Source organism: Phyllobates terribilis, unplaced genomic scaffold (assembly GCF_046119375.1).
Source record: "Phyllobates terribilis strain yellow unplaced genomic scaffold, ASM4611937v1 Scaffold_1__5_contigs__length_1240528914, whole genome shotgun sequence".
Lineage (NCBI taxonomy): Eukaryota > Metazoa > Chordata > Amphibia > Anura > Dendrobatidae > Phyllobates > Phyllobates terribilis.
Genome location: NW_027362761.1, coordinates 743,879,444 through 743,901,642, shown reverse-complemented (window position 1 = coordinate 743,901,642; position 22,199 = coordinate 743,879,444). Strand labels below are relative to the sequence as shown.

The 22,199-nt window shown below is 48.6% G+C and overlaps 1 protein-coding gene across 3 annotated transcripts in view; it reads left to right on the top strand.

The window, feature by feature from the left end:
- LOC141149036 (disintegrin and metalloproteinase domain-containing protein 10-like) overlaps positions 1–22,199 on the top strand; it is a 258,254-nt gene that overhangs the window by 59,685 nt on the left and 176,370 nt on the right. For 2 of the 3 annotated variants that reach the window (XR_012245373.1, XM_073636860.1), the window contains exon 4: positions 2,976–3,122. The exons of the other annotated variant lie outside the window; for it this stretch is intronic. Coding sequence is in view for 1 of the 2 variants with exons in the window: in XM_073636860.1 (XP_073492961.1) it covers positions 2,976–3,122 (147 nt within the window). In the remaining variant the exon portion in view is untranslated. The remainder of the gene's footprint in view (positions 1–2,975; positions 3,123–22,199) is intronic. 3 annotated transcript variants of the gene reach the window in all.

The window sequence follows — 22,199 nt, the reverse complement described above, 5'->3', positions numbered from 1 at the left end:
TTGTTCGGGGGACGTTGGAGGCACCAGCAGCTTCAAAAACTTGTCTGCTGCTATGACAAGGCTTTTTTGCCGCTGCTCTTTTAAGCTGACGTAATTGCCTGTAGGAAAGAGTCCTCAATTTTCCCTTATCAGCACGCACGCGTGTGTACTGTGAATCAGCTACATACTTCTTGATTGTGCGATGATCAGGATGAAGTGTCTTAGCAATGTTGATTGTAGTCATGCCTTGACCTAAACACTCAATTTGTTGCTTCTCAGCAGCCGACACATCCTTTTTCTTTCCCATTTTGGCAGAAAATGTAGGCTGCTTAATAATGTGGGACAGCCTTCTTAAGTAGTCTTGTCTTTCATTGGACACACCTGCCAAACTAATTAGCACAGGTGTCTGCAATTGCTTACAGTGATATAAAGAGCCCTGACACACATCACCATCAATGAGTTTTACTGACAAACAAAAAAATTCTTACCTTATCACTCCTAAACACTTTTTGCATAATAATTTGGAACACAGTGTACATGTGCTTTTCCACAAAACACCAGTGGTTCACATAGTGAATCTTACAGTTCTAACTTGCCAACCGTGGTCTGTATGGAGTTGTTCAATAAAGGGCCCAAAATTAAGATAACATAGATGGGAGAGGTCTCTATGATTGCGAATTCCTAAGTATTTGATACCCTGTGAGGGCCAGGCAAAGGGAAAGTTGGACTGGATGGAATCCTGTATGGATTTGGGGAGGGAGACATCGAGGGCCTCAGACTTCGCTGCATTGATTTTAAAATTTGACCATGTAACAAAGTGATCTATTTCAGCCATAACAGCAGGGATGGATATATGTGAATGAGTGATATATACTAGGACATCATCTGCAAATGCAGAGCACTTGTAATCGGTGCCTCCCACCTCAATCCACCTAATATTGGGGTTATGGCGAATTGATGAGAGCAGGTGCTCCATCACTAGGATGTATAAGAGAGGGGACAGAGGACATCCCTGCCTTGTCCCATTGGTGATTATGAAAGGTGATGAAAACATTCCATTTATCTTCAGCCTAGGTGACGTATTGCGATACAGGGCCGTGATTTTGGCTATAAAAGGGTCCCCTAGACCCCTACCCCAAGCTTTTTAAGAGAATAATATATGGCGTGCCAGGAGACTCTATGGAATGCTTTCTCAGCATCCAACGAGAGTATCTAATTGCAAATTTTTAACTGCATCTAGCCCAGGAAATACTTTGTGCCTAGTAGCAGTGTCTGCTAGTCGGCGGATTATCCCAGCTGTTAAGCAAGCTACACCACCTGTAGTTTGGACACTTAATTTTTTCAAAGGAAATGGTTCGGGCCCCCGGGACACTCAGTGAAGAGCATCGGGGAGGCATCCCAAGGCATTGGGGCTGGGACTGGCGGTAGGACTGGCATGAGACTTGCCCTCCAATAGATCCTTGTAAAAGGATTTAAAGTGTACTCATTCAAATTAGAGAGACAATTTAAATTAAAAAGATTAGACCTGCCTCCACCGCAGGGGGGCTCGCTCGACCCACCAGTGGACAGGCACCAGTATTGGGAGAGGGGGGCTGGCTGTCAGGGTCCACCGTGGCTCTGGCACAAACCCGGCGACACGGAGGTCGCACGGGCAGGAACGGACTGGCCGTGTCGGCTTCGCACTTTTTTGGTTTTAGAAGGGCATGACATGCCTATATCTGTGTCTCCCCCTCCTTTTACTCCTCGACCTCTTTTCTTTTCGCATGACTATATGTACTTGTCACTTTTCCATGTGTTAGTTGTGTCTTCTGAGCAGTTTGTCAGCTTTTGGACACCTTTGAAGTTGTTTTCTATGTGTTTCTATGTGTTTTTGTTTGCCTGCCATTGGTTTTAACGGTGTTCGACGAACAGTTCGACGAACAGTTCGGTGAACATATGGGTGTTCGACGAACCGAACCGAACTCGAACACTACGGGGGTGGCTCAACACTAAATCTGACACCGCACTGGAATTCTCAAACAAAGCATCATCAAAAATGAAGTAGGGAAAAAAATAGAATACCAGTTATGTAGTGTAGTTATGGAAGAATAGGGAATTTTTAATGCAAGTATATTAGAAAATAGATTATTGCACTAAATAGATTTAGAATGAAAATTACTTTACTTTCAGTCCACCCCTTTAATTGGTCGGCAATTTTAAAGCGAGCTGCTAACTTGGTTAATTGCATTGCCAAATGCACTTAGCGTAGTAGAACATTCCTCAGGCAATCATTAGTAATCTCATTGATAGCAGCCAAGGCATGTAAGTGCAGGGATTTCTGCTTAAGACGCTTATATTTGATCATTTTAAAAAATTTGCATATCATTAACATATCCATCTATCCTGTGATTTCCATAACTCCACAACTTTTCCATCTTGATGTCACAATTTCAATATTAAAAAGTGTATATACCCAACATTGATTTGATTTAGATTTTTCTTTTGTTCATTCACTTTGCATCTTGTTAAATGATAAAAAAAAACTGTTAACACTTCTATGTTTGAAAGTAGCCTTACTTTGCAGTATTTTTGCCACACCTGCCTAAAACCTTTGCGGTCTCAAAAAAAAATGCATTCGCATTTTGTGTACTCCCTAAAAATCATGCAAGATTTCTGGGCACAAAGCTTCCTCCATTAGTCAAACTTACAAATGAATAGCATAAATAGGCCAAATTGCATAGATATTACACTGCAACATCATATTTTGGAGTGATGAGATTGTATTATACCTGAGAAATAAAAGAGTTGAAACTCGGGGAATAATAGAGATGTAAATGGTAGTGACTTGTCTCCCTGTCCTCAATAGAATAAATGTGCACAATTGAATTGAGCATATGTATTTCTTGGAATGTTAAGTAAGGAAGTAATTTATCATATTTAATGTTTGCAATTATTTAATTTGAGTATGCCTTTGATGCACTACCACAGTCATCGACATAATCACTATTTTTTATTAGATGACAATGAATCCTTTTGTCATGGATCTGTGATTGATGGTTATTTTCATGGTTCTATCCAAACAAGAAATGGCACATTTTACATAGAATACGAGCAGGATAACAATGGTACAGTGGATTCATACATGTATCATGAGAGAGATATTGGTAAGTAAAGAACTCAATGAACTTGATTCATCATTTGCGATTTATCAAAATCACTTTTCTTTTTTTATCTTGTGGTATTCACTTACATATTTTGCACTTAAATGGTGCACACAGTTCCTGAATTTGGTACAAAATTTTAAAAAATGCTCTAATTTTGGTCGAAAACTTGCTTTTGAGACTATTCAGCACAAAAAGTTGCAAATCATTTGAAAAATCTGAAAAAGAATTTGCCAAATTGAAAATTTCTCCAAAACCTTACATCTGGCAGAGACTGGAGAGAGATGCATAAAAGCAAAATGAAAAATTTGGTAAAAGTCTAAAATACCTGGATAAGCAAATTTGACAGACAAATTCACATGTGATATGTATCAGCCACAAATCTCTTCTTCACAGTACGATGACCACAAGTAAGTTATCATAAAAAATATCTAATAATTTCATACCTTGTCCAAGGCATTACACTATTTGACACTTTTTGGCTGCAGAGAGATCCTTTTTCTTTTCCATAATGCTTGAAAACTGAAGCCTGCTTAATAATGTGGAATGTCCTTCTTAGGTAGTTTTCCTCTAATTGGGCTCACCTGGCAAACTAATTATCACAGATGTTTAAGATTGATTTCAGCAATCCAAAGAGACAATACCATCCATAAGTTTATTTGATAAACAAAAAAATACATCTTTATGACACTTTAATCCAATTTGCATAATAGTTTAGAACGTGGTTGTAACGGGTCTGGGAGGTGGAACCTCTGAGCAACTATACAAAGGGGCAGTCCTTGTAAGGAAGCGGGTGGCTCCCAGGGAAGGCGGGCAGGTAGTCACTGCAAGTGACAGGGACAGTCTCTGGGTAGAAGGGGCAGGAAGTCACGGCAAGTGACGGGGACAGTCTCTAGGCAGGCGGATGGTCACGGCAAGTGACAGCAGGGTAAGTCTCTAGATGGGCAGGTGGTCACGGCAAGTGTCAGCAGGGAAAGAGTCTCTAGACGGGCAGGTGGTCACGGCAAGTGACAGCAGGGAAGAGTCTCTAGATAGGCTAGCAGGCAGGTAGCAGGTGAGCGCTCCCAGGTGAGCGGGCAAGAGTCTCTGGACAGGCAGGTGGTCACGGCAAGTGACGGCAGGGCCTCCAGGTAGGCTAGCAGGCAGGTAGCAGGTGAGCGCTCCCAGGTGAGCGGGCAAGAGTCTCAGGACAGGCAGGTGGTCACGGCAAGTGACGGCAGAGCCTCCAGGTAGGCTAGCTGGCAGGTAGCAGGTGAGCGCTCCCAGGTGAGCGAGTAAGAGTCTCTGGACAGGCAGGTGGTCACAGCAAGTGACGGCTAAGCCTCCAGGTAGGCTAGCAGGCAGGTAGCAGATGAGCGCTCCCAGGTGAGCGAGTAAGAGTCTCTGGACAGGTAGGCAGGTATCAGGCAGGTGTCTGGCAGGTACTTCCTGGTCCGCAGGCGGACTGATCCATAGACAGACTGGCAGGTGCTGGTAGGCAGACTGTCGGACCACAGGATAGCAAGCAGGTAAGCAGATATCAGGCAGGTATCAGGCAGGTATCAAGCAGGAATCTGGCAGGTGACTGGCAGGTAACTGGTAACGGGACCTGAGGGCTGAAGCAGAGTAGAAAGGCTTTGCAACAACATTGCTCGGGCACCTCCATTTTGGAGGAGGTGCCTTATATATGGTGAGGTCCTCCGGCCATTGGCCGGGGACTCCTTAGGACGGCGTGCGCGGCCCCTTTAAGAGAGGGGGAGCGCGGGCGCCCTAAGCACAGAGGCCGGGAAGCAGCACGCGCTGCCAGCAGAGCGGGAGGAAGCCGCCAGGCACGGAGCGGAGAGGTGAGAGGAACGGCGTCCCTGTCTGGCAGGAGGCAGGGACGCCGATGCTACAGTACCCCCCTCTTTAGGCCCCCCCTTTTTTAGGCCAGAGAGAAATTTATCAAGGATGAGCGGGGCATGGATGTTCTCCCGGGGCTCCCATGTTCTCTCCTCAGGACCAAACCCCTTCCAATCCACTAGAAAAAAGGACTTTCCTCTTACCCTTTTGGTGGCCAGAATGTTCTCTATCTCAAACTCGTTTTCAGCGGAAACCGGAGCATTAGGCGTACTTGTAGACTTGGAAAAAGAGTTAAGTACCACGGGTTTGAGTAGAGATACATGGAAGGAGTTAGGAATCCGCAAGTTGGCTGGGAGTTTCAATTTATAGGCCACCGGGTTGATTTGTTTGATAACTTCCAGTGGGCCGATGAACCGAGGCCCTAACTTGTAGGAAGGAATCTTGAGCCGGACATACTTGGACGAGAGCCAGACCTTATCTCCAGGATGGAATTGTGGTGGATGCAGATGTCTTTTGTCAGCCTGTTTTTTCATCCGCTCGGATGACTGAAGAAGTGCGGATCTGGTACTTTCCCAAATGGAGGAAAATTCGTTAACGAGAGATTCCGCAGCCGGATTGTCCACCGAGGTGGAGACGGGAAACGGGATCCGAGGATGCTGCCCGAAGACTACAAAAAACGGGGATTTGGAGGAAGATTTGCTCTCGTGATTATTGTAAGAAAATTCGGCCCACGGTAAAAGATCCACCCAGTCGGAATGGTGAGCATTAACAAAGTGCCGGAGGTAACTGGTTAAAATTTGGTTGATCCGTTCTACTTGGCCATTGGACTGTGGGTGATATGCAGAAGAAAAGTCCAATGTGACCCCCAGCAGTTTACACATAATAAAGTGAGCCATTTTGGAAAAGCAGTCAGCGACCACCCATATGACCGTACAACCGGCAGAGACAGGGAGGTCCGTTATAAAGTCCATAGCTATATGCTGCCACGGGGCAGTAGGTACAGGAAGAGGAAGGAGATGGCCGGCTGGCAGATGTCTCGGAACCTTGTTGCAGTCGCAGGACACACAGGCTGAAACAAAGTCTATTACATCCTTGTGCAGGGTAGGCCACCAGTAATGCCGGGAAATAAGCTGGAGGGTCTTTTTCTGACCAGCGTGGCCAGCTAGCTTGGACGAGTGTCCCCAGTGTAGAACCTTCTCACGATCAGGAACAGTTACGAATGTGTTACCGGGTGGAAGACGATTTAGATTCACGGGGGCCACCTGCATTACTTTGGCGGGGTCGATGATGTGTTTAGGCTCCTCCTCAAGATCAGAGACCAAAAAGGATCGGGATAAGGCATCAGCTTTGATGTTCTTGTCAGCCGGGCGAAAATGTAGAATGAAATTAAAGCGGGCGAAGAACAAGGACCACCGGGCTTGGCGCGGGTTAAGTCTCTGGGCACTCTGGAGGTAAGCCAAGTTCTTGTGGTCCGTGTAAATTATTACCGGGTGAAGAGCCCCCTCGAGCAGGTAACGCCACTCCTCCAGTGCCAGCTTAATGGCCAACAATTCTCGGTCTCCTATAGAATAGTTGCGCTCAGATGAGGAGAAGAGTTTGGAGAAGAAGCCGCAGGTTACCATTCTTCCGGAAGACGACTTTTGGGTAAGTACCGCTCCGGCTCCGGAGGAGGAAGCGTTGACTTCTAGAAAGAATTGTTTGTTGCCGTCCGGACGATGCAGCACAGGGGCAGAGGAAAAAGCTTGTTTTAAAGAAAGGAAGGCCTCCTCTGCTTCGGGCGGCCATTCTCTGGGATTAGCGCCCTTATGGGTGAGCGCCAAGATAGGGGCAGTCCGGGAAGGGAAGTGCGGAATGAAGAGGCGGTAGTAGTTGACAAAGCCCAGGAACCGCTGAATAGCCTTCAACCCCTCTGGTCAGGGCCACTTCTCGATGGCAGACAGTTTCTCAGGGTCCATTTGTTGGCCGGTCTGAGAGATTATGTAGCCCAGAAACGGAAGCGAGGTCTGCTCAAAGAGGCACTTCTCATATTTAGCGTGGAGGTCATTCTGCCTGAGCCTGAGCAGGACCTGACGAACGTCCCTCCGGTGAGTGAGAAGATCCGGAGAGAAGACCAAGATGTCGTCCAGGTACACCACCACGCAGGAGTAGAGAAGGTCACGGAAGATGTCATTGACCAACTCTTGAAAGACGGCGGGAGCGTTACAGAGACCGAAGGGCATTACAAGATATTCATAGTGGCCGTCCCGGGTGTTGAATGCCGTCTACCATTCATCCCCCTGACGGATACGGACCAGATTATATGCCCCACGGAGGTCCAGCTTGGTGAAGATTCTAGCCCCCCTCAGACGGTCAAATAATTCAGGAATGAGCGGAAGGGGGTATTTATTCTTCACTGTGATCAGGTTAAGGCCTCTATAGTCTATACAGGGACGGAGTGAGCCGTCCTTCTTTTTGGCGAAGAAGAAGCCTGCTCCCGCCGGGGAGGTAGATTTCCGGATAAATCCCTGGGCCAGATTCTCCTCAATATATTCAGACATGGACCGGGTCTCAGCAGCGGACAAAGGGTAAATACGCCCATGGGGAGGAGTAGCGCAGGGCATCAGGTCAATTGGGCAGTCGTATGGTCTATGAGGGGGTAATGTCTCTGCTTCTCTTTTATTAAAGACGTCCGCAAAAGACCAATAGGGAGCCGGTAGGCCGGGTAGATTGGCTGGGGTAGGAGAAGGACGAGCAGGATGAACGGGAACTAAACAAGTCTTATCGCAGTCCTGTCCCCAGAGAAGAACTTCTCGGGTCTGCCAATCAAGCACAGGTGCGTGTTTCTGGAGCCAAGGTAGGCCTAGCAAGAGGGCGTGAGAGAGTCCAGGCAGAACATGGAAGCAGATGCTCTCAGAGTGCAGCATTCCCAGTTGGATGGGATGTGGTAAGGGGCCCCCATCCACAGCGGCCACAGACAAGGGTACAGCCAGAGGTTTGGTGGGAATGCGGTATTTCTCTACCAGGGACTGAGAAATGAGATTTCCGGCAGCTCCAGAGTCAAGTTGAGCCAGTTCAAAATAACGGTTCTCCCCGCAGATGATAGAGACCGACAGCATTAGAGATGGAGGCGGTTTATTTCTGTCTAGGGTGACCTCTCTGAGCGATCCTAGAAACAGGCGTTTCCCGACCTCTCCGGGCAGGAACGGATCCGGTGCTCCTTACTGCCACAGTAGAAGCAGCTCCCCTCGGCACGGCGTAATTCCTGACGGGTCTTGACCATCTTGGTCTGGTCGACCTGTATAGGCTCGGATGAGTGCGCCGGAGGAGTAACGGAGGAAGTGACGGATCTCTGGAAGGTAGGGGCAAGGCGTGGAAACCTCCTCTCACGGGTGACCTCTTTGGTGCGCTCCTGGAACCGGATGTCAATCCGGATGGCAAGTGAAATTAAGTCGTCGAGAGTGGTAGGAATGTCCCGACCGGCGAGTTCATCTTTAATACGGCCGGACAGACCCTCCCAGAAGACAGAGACCAGGGCGTCGTTATCCCAGGCAAGCTCCGAAGCAAGGGTACGGAACCATATGGCATATTGGCCCACGATGAGACTTCCTTGGAGGAGGCGTAGCAGAGATGAGGCGGATGATGTCCTCCGTCCTGGTTCGTCGAAGACCTTCCGGAAAGCCGAGAGAAAGGCTGGCAGATTGGACACCAAGGGGTCTCCTCTCTCCCATAGAGGATTTAGCCAAGCCAGCGCCTCCACCGTGAGATGGGACATGATGAAGGCTACTTTGGCTCGGTCGGTGGAAAACTGGTGTGCCAACAGTTCGAAGTGCAGAGTGCACAGGTTAATGAAGCCCCGTGCCTGACCGGGATCACCGCCAAAACGAGGTGGGGCGGTGAGGCGGGGACCGGGAAGAGATGCCATGGCATTGATGGGCAGCGGCGCTGCCGGGGTAGGGGTCGTGCGACTGGAAGCCGGTCCCGAAGATGTAGTCAGTGTGTCCAGGCGTGAGTTAACACTACGCAGGTGGCTCAGGATGGACTCCTGTTGGGACCTCTGACAGGACAGTTCATGGCAAAGGTCCGAGAGCGAGGGAGCTTGGGTGCCACCGGGTTCCATGGCCCGAGCAAACTGTAACGGGTCTGGGAGGTGGAACCTCTGAGCAACTATACAAAGGGGCAGTCCTTGTAAGGAAGCGGGTGGCTCCCAGGGAAGGCGGGCAGGTAGTCACGGCAAGTGACAGGGACAGTCTCTGGGTAGAAGGGGCAGGAAGTCACGGCAAGTGATGGGGACAGTCTCTAGGCAGGCGGATGGTCACGGCAAGTGACAGCAGGGTAAGAGTCTCTAGACGGGCAGGTGGTCATGGCAAGTGACAGCAGGGAAAGAGTCTCTAGACGGGCAGGTGGTCATGGCAAGTGACAGCAGGGAAGAGTCTCTAGATAGGCTAGCAGGCAGGTAGCAGGTGAGCACTCCCAGGTGAGCGGGCAAGAGTCTCTGGACAGGCAGGTGGTCACGGCAAGTGAAGGCAGGGCCTCCAGGTAGGCTAGCAGGCAGGTAGCAGGTGAGCGCTCCCAGGTGAGCGGGCAAGAGTCTCAGGACAGGCAGGTGGTCACGGCAAGTGACGGCAGAGCCTCCAGGTAGGCTAGCTGGCAGGTAGCAGGTGAGCGCTCCCAGATGAGCGGGCAAGAGTCTCTGGACAGGCAGGTGGTCCCAGCGAGTGACGGCTAAGCCTCCAGGTAGGCTAGCAGGTAGGTAGCAGGTAAGCGCTCCCAGGTGAGCGAGTAAGAGTCTCTGGACAGGCAGGTGGTCACAGCAAGTGACGGCTAAGCCTCCAGGTAGGCTAGCAGGCAGGTAGCAGATGAGCGCTCCCAGGTGAGCGAGTAAGAGTCTCTGGACAGGTAGGCAGGTATCAGGCAGGTATCTGGCAGGTACTTCCTGGTCCACTGGCGGACTGATCCATAGACAGACTGGCAGGTGCTGGTAGGCAGACTGTCGGACCGCAGGATAGCAAGCAGGTAAGCAGATATCAGGCAGGTATCAGGCAGGTATCAAGCAGGAATCTGGCAGGTGACTGGTAACGGGACCTGTGGGCTGAAGCAGAGTAGAAAGGCTTTGCAACAACATTGCTCGGGCACCTCCATTTTGGAGGAGGTGCCTAATATATGGTGAGGTTCTCCGGCCATTGGCCGGGGACTCCTTAGGACGGCGCTCAGCCCCTTTAAGAGAGGGGGAGCGCGCATGCGCCCTAAGCACAGAGGCCGGGAAGCAGCGCCGCTGCCAGCAGAGCGGGAGGAAGCCGCCGGGCACGGAGCGGAGAGGTGAGGGGAACGGCGTCCCTGTCTGGCAGGAGGCAGGGACGCCGATGCTACAGTGGTGTACAAAAAGTCAGCTTAAAAAGTAACATAACATTGTAACATAGTTTTTAAGGTTGAAGGAAGACTTAGTCCATCTAGTTCAACCCATAGCCTAACATGTTGATCCAGAGGAAGGCAAAAAAAAGACATGTGGCAAACACTAAGCTCCACATTGGGGAAAAAAATTCCTTCCTGACTCCACATATGGCAATCAGACTAGTCCCCTGGATCAACGCCCTATCAAGGAATCTACTATATATAACTTGTAATATTATACTTTTCAAGAAAGGCATCCAGGACCTTCTTAAATTTTAGTAGTGAATCACTCATTACAACATCATGCGGCAGAGAGTTCTCCTCTCTATTGATTACCATGCAGAGTTTAGTGTCATCTGCAAATATTGAAATACTACTCTGTATACCCCCTACAAGGTCATTAATAAATATGTTAAAAAGAAGCGGGCCCAATACTGACCCCGGTCGTACCCCACTGTTAACTGTTTCCTATAACTGAGCCAGTTGAAGAGTCCATATACACAACATCCACTGCATTTCCTTGGTCCAGTCCGGAACTTACCTCTTCATAAAAGCTGATCAGACTAGTTTGACAGGAATGGTCCCTCATAAACCCATGTTGATATTGGGTCATGAGGTTTTTTTTTCTTTAGATACTCTAGTATAGCATCTCTTAGAAAACCCTCCAGGATTTTACCCACAGTAGAGGTTAAGCTTACTGGCCTATAATTTCCAAGTTCGGTTTTTGTCCCCTTTTTGAATATTGGCACCACATTTGCTATACGCCAGTCCTGTGGTACAGACCCTGTAATTATAGAATCTTTAAAGATTAAAAATATTGGTCTATTGGACTTTACTTAATTCCTGCAGTACTCGCAGATGTATCCCATCAGGGCCCAGGGATTTGTCAACTTTAGTGATTTTTAGATGCCGCCTTACTTCCTGCTGGGTTAAGCAAGTAACATTTAATGGAGATTTTTTTTTATCACTGATCATGTTTTCTGTCATGCGATTTTCTTGTGTATACAGTCATGGCCAAAAGTATTGAGAATGAGACAAATAGTAATTTTTCCAAAGTTTACTGCTTCATTTTTTGTAATGGCAATTTGCATTCCTGAATGTCAAAGAGTGATCAGCTTAACAGCAATTACTGTACTTGCAAAGTCAATATTTGCCCAGAAAATGAACTTTAACCCCCAAAACACATTTCAACATCATTGCAGTCCTGCCTTAAAAGGAGCAGCTAACATTGTTTTAGTGATTGATCTATTAACACAGGTGTGGGTGTTGATGAGGACAGGGCTGGCGATCAATCAGTCATGATTAAGTAAGAATGACATCACTGGACACTTTAAAAGGAGGCTGGTTCTTGGTATCATTGTTTCTCTTCAGTTAACCATGGTTATCTCTAAAGAAACACGTGCAGCCATCATTGCACTGCACAAAAATGGCCTAACAGGGAAGAGTATCGCAGCTACAAAGATTGCAACTCAGTCAACAATCTATCGCATCATCAAGAACTTCAAGGAGAGAGCTTCCATGTTGTCAAAAAGGCTCCAGGGCGCCCAAGAAAGACCAGCAAGCGCCAGGACCGTATCTTAAAACTGTTTCAGCTGCGGGATCGGACTACCAGCAGTGACGAGCTTGCTCAGGAATGGCAGCAGGCTGGTGTGAGTGCTTCTGCACGCACTGTGAGGCGGAGACTCTTTGAGCAAGGGCTGGTTTCAAGGAGGGCAGCAAAGAAGCCACTTCTCTCCAGAAAAAACATCAGGGACCGTCTGATATTCTGCAAAAGGTACAGGGAGTGGACTGCTGAGGACTGGGGCAAAGTCATTTTCTCTGATGAATCCCCTTTTCGATTGTTTGGGACATCTGGAAAACAGCTTATTCGGAGAAGAAGAGGTGAGCGCTACCACCAGTCTTGTCTCATGCCAACTGTAAAGCATCCTGAAACCATTCATGTGTGGGGTTGCTTCTCAGCCAAGGGAATCGGCTCACTCACAGTCTTGCCTAAAAACACAGCCATGAATAAAGAATGGTACCAGAATGTCCTCCAAGAGCAACTTCTCCCAACCGTCCAAGAGCAGTTTGGCGCCCAACAATGCCTTTTCCAGCATGATGGAGCACCTTGCCATAAAGCAAAGGTGATAACTAAATGGCTCATGGAACAAAACATAGAGATTTTGGGTCCATGGCCTGGAAACTCCCCAGATCTTAATCCCATTGAGAACTTGTGGTCAATCATCAAGAGACGGGTGGACAAACAAAAACCAACAAATTCTGGCAAAATGCAAGCATTGATTATGCAAGAATGGACTGCTATCAGTCAGGATTTGGTCCAAAAATTGATTGAGAGCATGCCAGGGAGAATTACAGAGGTCTTGAAGAAGAAGGGGCAACACTGCAAATATTGACTTGCTGCGTTAACTCATTCTAACTGTCAATATAACCTATTGGTGCTCATAATATGATTGCAATTATATTTCTGTATGTGATATAAACATCAGACAAACACTAATAAAAACCAGAGGCCAGCAGATCATGTGAAAATATAATTTTGCTGTCATTCTCAAAACTTTTGGCCATGACTGTATACTGTTAAAAAAAAATCATTTAGCATATTGGCTTTTTCCTCATCCTCATCCACCATTTCACCCAGACTATTTTTAAGGGGGCCAATACTATAATTTTTTAGTTTCTTACTATTTATGTAGTTAAATAATATTTTGGGATTATTTTTACTTTCTCGGGCAATGAGTCTCTCTCTCTCAATCTTTGCTGCCTTGATTTGGTTTTTACAGAATTTATTTAATTTTCTGTATTTATTTAATGCCTCATCACTACCTACTTGCTTTAGTTCTCTAAATGCTTTCTTTTGTCACTTATTGCGCCCCTTACAGCTCTATTTAGCCATAGTGGTTTCCTCCTATTTCTTGCATGTTTATGCCCATAGGGTATATATTGTGCACAGGTCCTATTCAGGATGCAAATAAATGTCTCCCATTTGCATTGTGTAGTTTTATGTCTCAGGATATCGTCCCAGTTTATTGCACTAAGATCATGTCTGAACCGTTGGAAATTTGCCTTCCTGTAGTTTAATGTCCTTGTAACCCCTCTAATACACATCTTATTAAAGGATACATGAAAACTTATTATTTTGTGATCACTATTACCCAAGTGCCCACCAACTCATATATTTGATATGCGGTTTGGCCTGTTGGTTAATATTAGGTCTAGCAGTGTCCCCTTTCTTGTTGGGTCCTGAAACAGTTGTGAAAGGTAATTGTTAGTGATGGGCGAGCGCTAAAATGCTCAGGTGCTCGATGCTCGGGTCGAGCAAATTGGAATACCCGAGCAACGAGCCCAAAGTAAGTCTATGGGAAACTCAAGCATTTTTCAGGCTGCCCCCACCTGTGGTCTGCAGAGGGCCTAAAAATTGCCCAAATCAATGGGAACAGTGCTAAAATAACATGGGAACAGCATGGGGAAGACACCTGGAAGCATTTCTGACTCCCAGGTCACTGCTGTCAACAATGTTGTCAGAGGTATTACGCCACTTTTACGGAAAAACAAAACCAAAATGGATTTTCCTGGGAAATATATTAAGGAACATCCTTTCCAGGGTAATGACTTGAATATAAGGCAAAATAAATATCCAAAACCAAAAATACACCTCCACACCTTGGGCTATGTTCACACGTAGCGTTTTTGATGCGTTTTTTCACTTTTGCATTGCTTTCAACCGAGACAAATGCATTCACCAGGAAATGTCATTTTACAACCTTATCTGGCCATGTGGTGTGCAACACATCATCGGAAACATGCATACAGTGCTGATAAGACATGGGAACAGCATGGGGAAGACCCCTGGAAGCAACTCTGGCTCCCAGGTCACTGCCTAAAAGTGTGCCCATCATAAGTGATCCTTGGTGCATGCGAAGATGCCTCCCGCCATGCACCTGTCATTGCAGACTTGCAACAATCACTGTCCACGTCCTTGTCCCTGTGCAGCGTTCAATTGTCCCTACCCCATTCCGTGGAATGCAAGTGCAAGTATGCAGCCAGCCACCCACCCACAGGCTGCAATACTATACTGCCAAGTTTTTGACAGCTGCTTGCACTTGAAATGTGGCCTTTTAGGCTTGTGGAGGCGTAAACTGTCCACAACCTTAAGGTATCGGCGACCGGGTATCCATACTCGGTCCCCAGCCGCCACTATTTCTCCCAGTATCGTCTCCACCTTCCACAAGCACGAGTCCCACAACATTACCCGTGCCCTCCCCATTGCACTTACTGGGAAGGACCACCTACCCACAAATACGTGGTCAAGTGAATGTGGCCAGGGATGGTACGGAGCCAGTCCACAGCTTTTTTTGCTGAGTTGGATTTCACCACAGCCATATTGTTTAGCTAGGTGAAAGGACTTGGGAAACCATATCTACTCCAGCTGTCATTTCTCCCAGGAAGTCCTCTAAAGATGCTTTCATTTGAAATATGGCCTTTTAGGCTCGTGGAGGCGGAAGCTTTTCACAACCTCATGTCGGCGGCGGCCGGGTGTCCATACTCGGTCCCCAGCCGCCACTGTTTTTCCCAGTATCAACTCCGCCTTCCACAAGCACGTGTCCCACAACATTACCCGTGCCCTCCCCAGTGCACTTACTGGGAAGGACCGCCTAACCACAAACATGTGGACAGGTGAATGTGGCCAGGGACGGTACGGAGCCAGTCCACAGCTTTTTTTGCTGAAAATATTATTTCACCACAGCCATATTCTTTAGTTCGGTGAAAGGACTGGCATAGAGGGAAACCGTATCTACTCTGGGTATCATTTCTTCCAAGAATTCCTCTAATGCAGCTTGTTGCAGAAGCAATGGCAGCCTGTCCAACATCAACTAGCACTTGTCGGTGGTGTTTTGACACACAAACATCTTTCTTTGAGCATTTAATTTCATGACTACAGAGTTGGGCAATGGCCTGATCTACAATCCGGTTTGAGAAACAACATGCATAGACACGTCCGATCCACATTAAAAAAGCAGCTATAGAGTGTCCGGGAACCTTCCCCCACACTTTTCTTAGCCAGGGCTGTTTCTCGGAAGGGTTGGACGGGCCTACCAGAAAACCGGAGACTCCTCCGGTGGGCCCTGGCTTCTCCTTCAGGAGAGTTCACAGTGCCAAGATGAGGCCATGATGATGATAGAGGCCACCATCTGCTTCGTTTTCTGCTACTTGGAATGCAAGCGCAAGTATGCAGCCAAACACCCACAGACCCACAGGCCGCAATACGAAACTGCCAGATTTCTGATCAGCTGCTTGCACTTGAAATGTGGCCTTTTAGGCTCGTGGAGGCGGAAGCTTTTCACAACCTCATGCCTCATGCCTCGTGTCCATACTCGGTCCACAGCCGCCACTATTTCTCCCGGTGTTGTTTCCGTCTTCTACAAGCGCGGGTCCCTGAACATTACTGCTGGTACTTTTTTGTGGGAATCTGCTTGACTCCTACCAGCCTGGAATATTTCCAGTAAAGTATGGTACGATGCCATGGTATTAGCTCTGCCCCCAGTACCAGTAGCAAAGCCATCCTCAACTTCCTTCTCAGAAATTTTGTTTGGTAGACTGAGTGGCTTCCCAAATACATTAGTTTCTCACAAAGGAGCTGAAGATAGAGTGGCAGTAGGTGCAAGTTTCTCCAGCCTGTTAGATATCAGAGGGTGAACGACAGCACATTGGATCAGTGGTTTGCACTGAAGCCTTGCAGCGCTGGGATCCTGGGTTCAAATCCCAGCAAGGACAACATCTGCAAGGATTTTTTATGTTCTCCCCGTGTTTGTGTGGGTTTCCACCTCAGTAAGAAAGCAGCCATAGAGTGTCCGTGAACCTTCCCACACACTTTTCTTAGCCAGGATTGCTTCTCGACAAGGTTGGACGGTCCCACCAGAGAATCCTCTGGTGTGCCCTGGCTTCTACATCAGGAGAGTTCATGATAGCGCTAACTTTTCAGCTGCTATGGGGCTCTTGAGCGGGAGAGAAAGGTGATCCCTCAGACTCAAATCCTCTGGTGGGCCCAATGTTTTTCAATCTGAAACGGCTTCTCAGTGGGAGTTGTATTTCACCGCAGCCATATTCTTTAGCTTGGTGAAAGGACTGGCATAGAAGGAAACCATATCTACTACGGCTGTCATTTCTCCAACACCATGTTCCGCCCACTGTCACACACAACCATGTCTGGCTGTATGTTCAGTGGTGAGAGCCACAGATCAGGCTGCTGTGATACAGCTATCAACAACTCCGCAGCACTGGGCGGTTTGTCACCTAAGCATTCAGCATGTTATCTTCAGCACAGCCTGTTGTCGCTTGACCAAGGCAGTGCTGCAGTGCTTTCAGCTTGTGACTGACGTGGTCATTTCGGAGATGGAGGAGGAGGTGCAGGAGCTGAACAATGTGATTACATTGAGGTTACATTAGTGACTCTGTTTTTAATACTAAAGAAAGATCCTACTGTTTGTTTTTTTACGTTATTTTTTAAGACAAATGCATTCACCGGGAAATGTAATTTTAACATTTTGCAACCTTATCTGGCCATGCGGTGTGTAACACATCATCAGACACATCCTGTTTCATTTATGATGGAGGGACTCAGAAAGTCACAAAGCCTATTTTTATAGGGCCATCAGGCGGCCCTTACTGTTCTTAAAAGGCCAGCAGTTTGCCCTCATTATTGTTAGAGAGCCATCAGCCGGCTATGCTTTGTTGTTCCATTATTAACAAGTGGGTCTCCTATACTGTTATTGCGTATGCAGTGACTGGAAGGGCTGCCAAAAATTCGAACGCAACCCAATACTATTGTTGAGCCACCCCCGTAGTGTTCGAGTTCGGTTCGGTTCGTCAAACACCCGTATGTTCGTCGAACTGTAACACCTTCGAACACCGTTAAAACCAATGGCAGGCAAACAAAAACACATAGAAACACATAGAAAACACTTCAAAGGTGTCCAAAAGCTGACAAACTGCTCAGAAGACACAACTAACACATGGAAAAGTGACAAGTACATATAGTCATGCGAAAAGAAAAGAGGTGAAGGAGTAAAAGGAGGGGGAGACACAGATATATGCATGTCATGTCCTTCTAAAATCAAGAAAGGCTGGAGTAAAAATCTAAAATCAGCCTACCAACACCCAGACGTCGTGACAAGAAAATTAAAAAAAGAAATATCTTTAGGTAGAATGGCGGTTCCATTCAGAACACTTTCCTTACAAGACGTAGTGGTATCCCCGTTGTGAGTTGTGCCCAAAAGGAACCCAATACATTCGGACTAATCCACCATTTGTCATATCCAAGGGGCAGGTCCGTAAACGACAACATCGACGCGGAACCAAGTACAGTAGTATATACTGTACATCCTTTGACAAGGCAATCAGGTGGATCAAGAAGTTGGGAAGGGTCACCCTAATGGCCAAAACAGACATTGATGCGGCGTTCCGGTTACTTACTACCTGTGCCTCCGAATAGTGTCCACCTATTGGGCTGCTTCTGGGAAGGAGCATACTATATAGATCACTGTTTGCCCATGGGGTGCTCCAGATCCTGCTCACTATTTGAGGCGTTTAGTTGCTTCCACGAATGGGTTGTAATGGACGTTTCTAAGGGGGCACATATTATCCATTACCTCGAAAACTTCTTATGCCTGGGCCCAAAAGATTCGCCACAGTGTGAATACACGCGGTAGTCCACCTGTGAGAAGGAGAGAGCTGGAGGGAGAGCGGACACCACAGAGCCGAGGGGTTAGATGGAGAACGGAAGAAGGAAAGAGGGAGAGGGAGGTAAGGGAGTACAGTGGAAGGCCGACCTGAGCTCCCCCACGTTCCTGCTGGGCGGGGAACAGCCCTGGGAAGAAAAGCCGCTTGCGCATCCCTTTGAGGTTACGGGCGTGAGCGGGCAGAAGGACTACGCTGGAGTGGGAAGCCGACACGGCCAGTTCGTTCCTGCCCGTGCGACCTCCGTGTCGCCGGGTTTGTGCCAGAGCCGCGGTGGACCCTGACGGCCAGCCCCCCTCTCCCAATACTGGTGCCTGTCCGCTGGTGGGTCGAGCCCCCCCACGGTGGGGGGGGAGTAACATCTGCAGAAGAAAGACCATCTTCCAGCCAAACTAAGATGTCTACTTCTTTTAGTGGACAATGTGATACGATCCCTTTCTTACGGACACGCCCATCGCTACAAATTCCAGATGAGGCGCAAAAACAGCAGGTGCTTCAACGGATATCAAGTGCTCCTTCAAGTGGGCTCTCCTTCACCTCAACTTCAACATCACAAATACTCCAGTCCTCAGAGGTGTCACCCCAATCGCACTTGCTTCCTCACATCTCCCAAGTCTCCAGCTGCCCGTCTGATTATGGGGTAACACAGATGGTTGAGTCTGCACAGCTGTTTACTCATACTATAGCCTGGGAAATGGAGGTCTGCTCCAGAGCTTCTGTTAATCCAGACGAGGAAATGATCTGCACTGATGCCCAGAATCTTTATGAGTCGGATCCAGGACCATATGAAGAAGGTTCTGAGCATATGTAGACCCTCGTTCCCAAACTGAAACTCCTGTTGGTGGAGACAATGATGAAGACAATGATGAGACTCAAATACCTGATTGGAGTGACAATTTGACTTTTCGGTCAGGGCAGGAAGAGGTTGGCTCTGAGGACGACGGGTGTGAGAACACACAGGGTGATGATGACGAGGTTGGAGATCCCACTTACTGTCAACCCACAGTCAGCCAGTCGATGAGGTCAGCAGAGGAGGTGGAGGAGGATGTGACTAGCCCAGGGGATGGGGATGACTCGGTACCCTGGCCTTTGCCTGGCCTTTGGGATGTCGCGGTGGTCGGCTCCCAGGCCCGTACCCTGGGGTCACTCTTTAAAAGGGTGGATAATTGTTAATTTTATAAGAGTTCGTGACCAGCCACCTGTGGTATCTGGTGAGAAGCACCAGCGCTGCAGTAGTCCACTGAGGCCGGTGATAAGTCAGCTCGATGGTATAGCTCCCCACAGGTGGAGCTAGGCCTCAGAAAAGCGTATGCAGGGGGAGTGCAGGACAGGCGACACCCAGCTGGGTCAGAGCAAGAACGGGAACGGACACGGTAGTCACTTCAGTACCTTTTACTGGTGGAAATTCAGGCACATCCCGGAGCACTGTAGGGTGAAGGGTGCATATCAGGATCCTCCCCAATGAGCGGGTGTAGGGTCTCCTGTTTCTTGCCTCTGCGTAGTAAGTTTCTGACCTGCCTGGAGCTAGGCCTAACTTTGTCTCTGTCCTGCGATGGCTGACCTTGTGGTAGGGCCTTGTCTTTGAGTTCAAGCTCCCAGTATGCGGGGCCTAAGCGTCTCCTGGCTCTGTTACGTATCAGCACCTTAGCGATCCTGGGACTTGTATTTCTACAGGGATTCCAATTATGCCTTACTGGGTCATAGAGATCCCGGTTAGCTCGGATCCGGTGTCCGGTAAATTCTTCAGGGTGAGCTGGTTAAGCTCCTCTGCCCCCTATGTACTAACTCTCCACTCGCCTTCGGCCTACTCGAGCCCTCACTAGGCTATACACACTAACGGCAGCTTGCCGCGCTTCACCGATCTTATGGCACCGGCACACCTTAAGTTCTAACTGGGCTCCCTGAATCTAGCTAACAGGAGCCTCGTGCTCCACTGCTGAACTATTAACTGAGTTCTCTAGACTAGACTGAGCTCCACTGCAGACTGACCTCTCTTAGGCTTCTCTACTGCAGGAACTCTTCAGAGGAACTGAACTGCCTAGCTCCACCTTCCCTATTTATATCCCTAACGGGCTCCCTCTGCTGGTCTGAGGTGGAAGGTGGAGATGTGTGAATGTTTATGGGGGCCTCTTGTGGAGGATTCCATCAATGCACTCTTCTAGGATCTGTGATACCAAGCACAGCTGGGCGTCACAGATGCTATTGACGACGAGGTTAGGTTGCGCCTTCCTGGACAGAGACGGAGTACTGGAAGCACGTCAACAACTGCATCCTCAACCACAACTCTGCCTCTGACCACAAGTCGTAGTGGCTCTTCAGGTCGCATGGGCTCTAAGCCTTGCACAGCCTGGATATTCTTTCAGATCGATAAGGATGACCCAACTCGTGTTATCTGTAATATTTGTCACCAAAAGCTAAGTAGAGGCCAAAAAATCCATAGTTTGAGTACTTCATGCATGAACCATCACATGGATATGAAGCATAAGTTGCAGTGGGAAGCTCACTGTGCTACAATGCAGCCTAGCGGGCCGGGCCAACAACCGTCTGCCCCGTCTTGTGCATCCGCGGCCTTTTCATCCTCTGTGACTCGGGGGACAGCACACATCATTTCATTTGGAAGTGGAAACACCAGCTGGTGTTGAGCGCTCTCCGACATCGAGAGCACCACCTTTGGATCAAGGCAACCTAACTTTCCCGCCTGCATCTTCCTCACAGACCGGCAAGTTTTCCGCGGACACCCTACTCAACCCCGCCTAAGCTCAACAGCCAGCCTTCGGTCGCTCAGATGTGGACAAGTAAAAGACCATTTCCTCCTAGCCATGACAAAGCTAAGAGCTTGAATTTCACCATCTGCAAGCTGTTGGCTACAGAAATGCTGCCTTTCCGCCTGGTGGACACAGAGGATTTTCGAGACCTTATGTCCGTCGCAGTGCCCCAGTACCAGATGCCCAGTCGGCACTACTTCTCAAAGAAAGGTGTGCCTGCGCTCCACCAGCATGTCGCACACAACATCACCGCTTCTTTGAGAAACTCTGTGTGACAGGGTGCATTTCACGACAGACACTTGGGCGAGTAGGCATGGACAGGGACATTACATGTCGGTGACTGGGCACTGGGTAACTATGGTGACAGCAGGACAAGGGGCTGCTGTCCTAGTCTTGCTGTCCCCACGAGTTGTACGTCAATCCTCTTTATCTAGAAGTTCCTCCACTGCTTCTGCCTCCTCAACCTCCTCTCGGTCCTCCACCTGCACCCAAAGCCTGTCTGGTAATGCCATCCGCTTTCTAACTGAGCAGAAGGAATCCTGCACACCTCCTTACTATGCTGGCAGCAGGGCTCAACGGCATCAGGCGGTGTTTACTTTGAAATGTCTGGGAAATGTGAGTCACACAGCTGAGAAGTTGTGGTCAGCTCTGGAGACCCAGTTTCATGAATGGTTGTCTCCACTGGACCTGCAACCAGGGAAGGCCGTGTGCGACAATGCTGCAAACCTGGGTGCGGCCCTTCGCCGGGGCAATGTCACACACGTGCCTTGTATGGCTCACGTGTTGAACCTGGTTGTCCAGCAATTTTTAGCCCACTATCCTGAACTAGATGGCCTTCTGCAGAGGGCACGGTAGCTGTGTTCTCACTTCCGCCGTTCGCATCCCGCAGATCAACGACTTACATCTCTACAGAAGTCATTGGGCCTGCCAGTTCACCGGCTGAAATGCGATGTGCTGACACTGTGGAATTCAACTCTGCACATGTTGCAGCGACTGTGGCAGCACCGACAAGCCCTGGTGCAATACGTTCTGATAGCCTGGGCCAACGAAATCCAGAGGCGGGGCAAATCACGCTGCAGGAGTGGTCTCAGATCAGGGACTTATGAAGTTGACGCGCCCCCTGGGCCATGGGGTACCCGGAGCCGGCCCAGTAGACGCTGGGGGTTGTAGTCACTGTGGCGGCGACCCGGTCCGTGACCCAGGGCGGTCAATCCAAGGGTAATTTGTATATATGGGTTTTATAATGTCCAACTACGCCACCTGTGAAGTGCGGCCAAAGGGGCCGCCACTGCGGAACAGTCCTCTGAAGCTGGTGGTTTTGCAGCAATGGTATTATTACTCCCCACAGGAAGAGTGTAGCTTCAGGGCAGGGTGGGTGGATGATGGTGGTTGT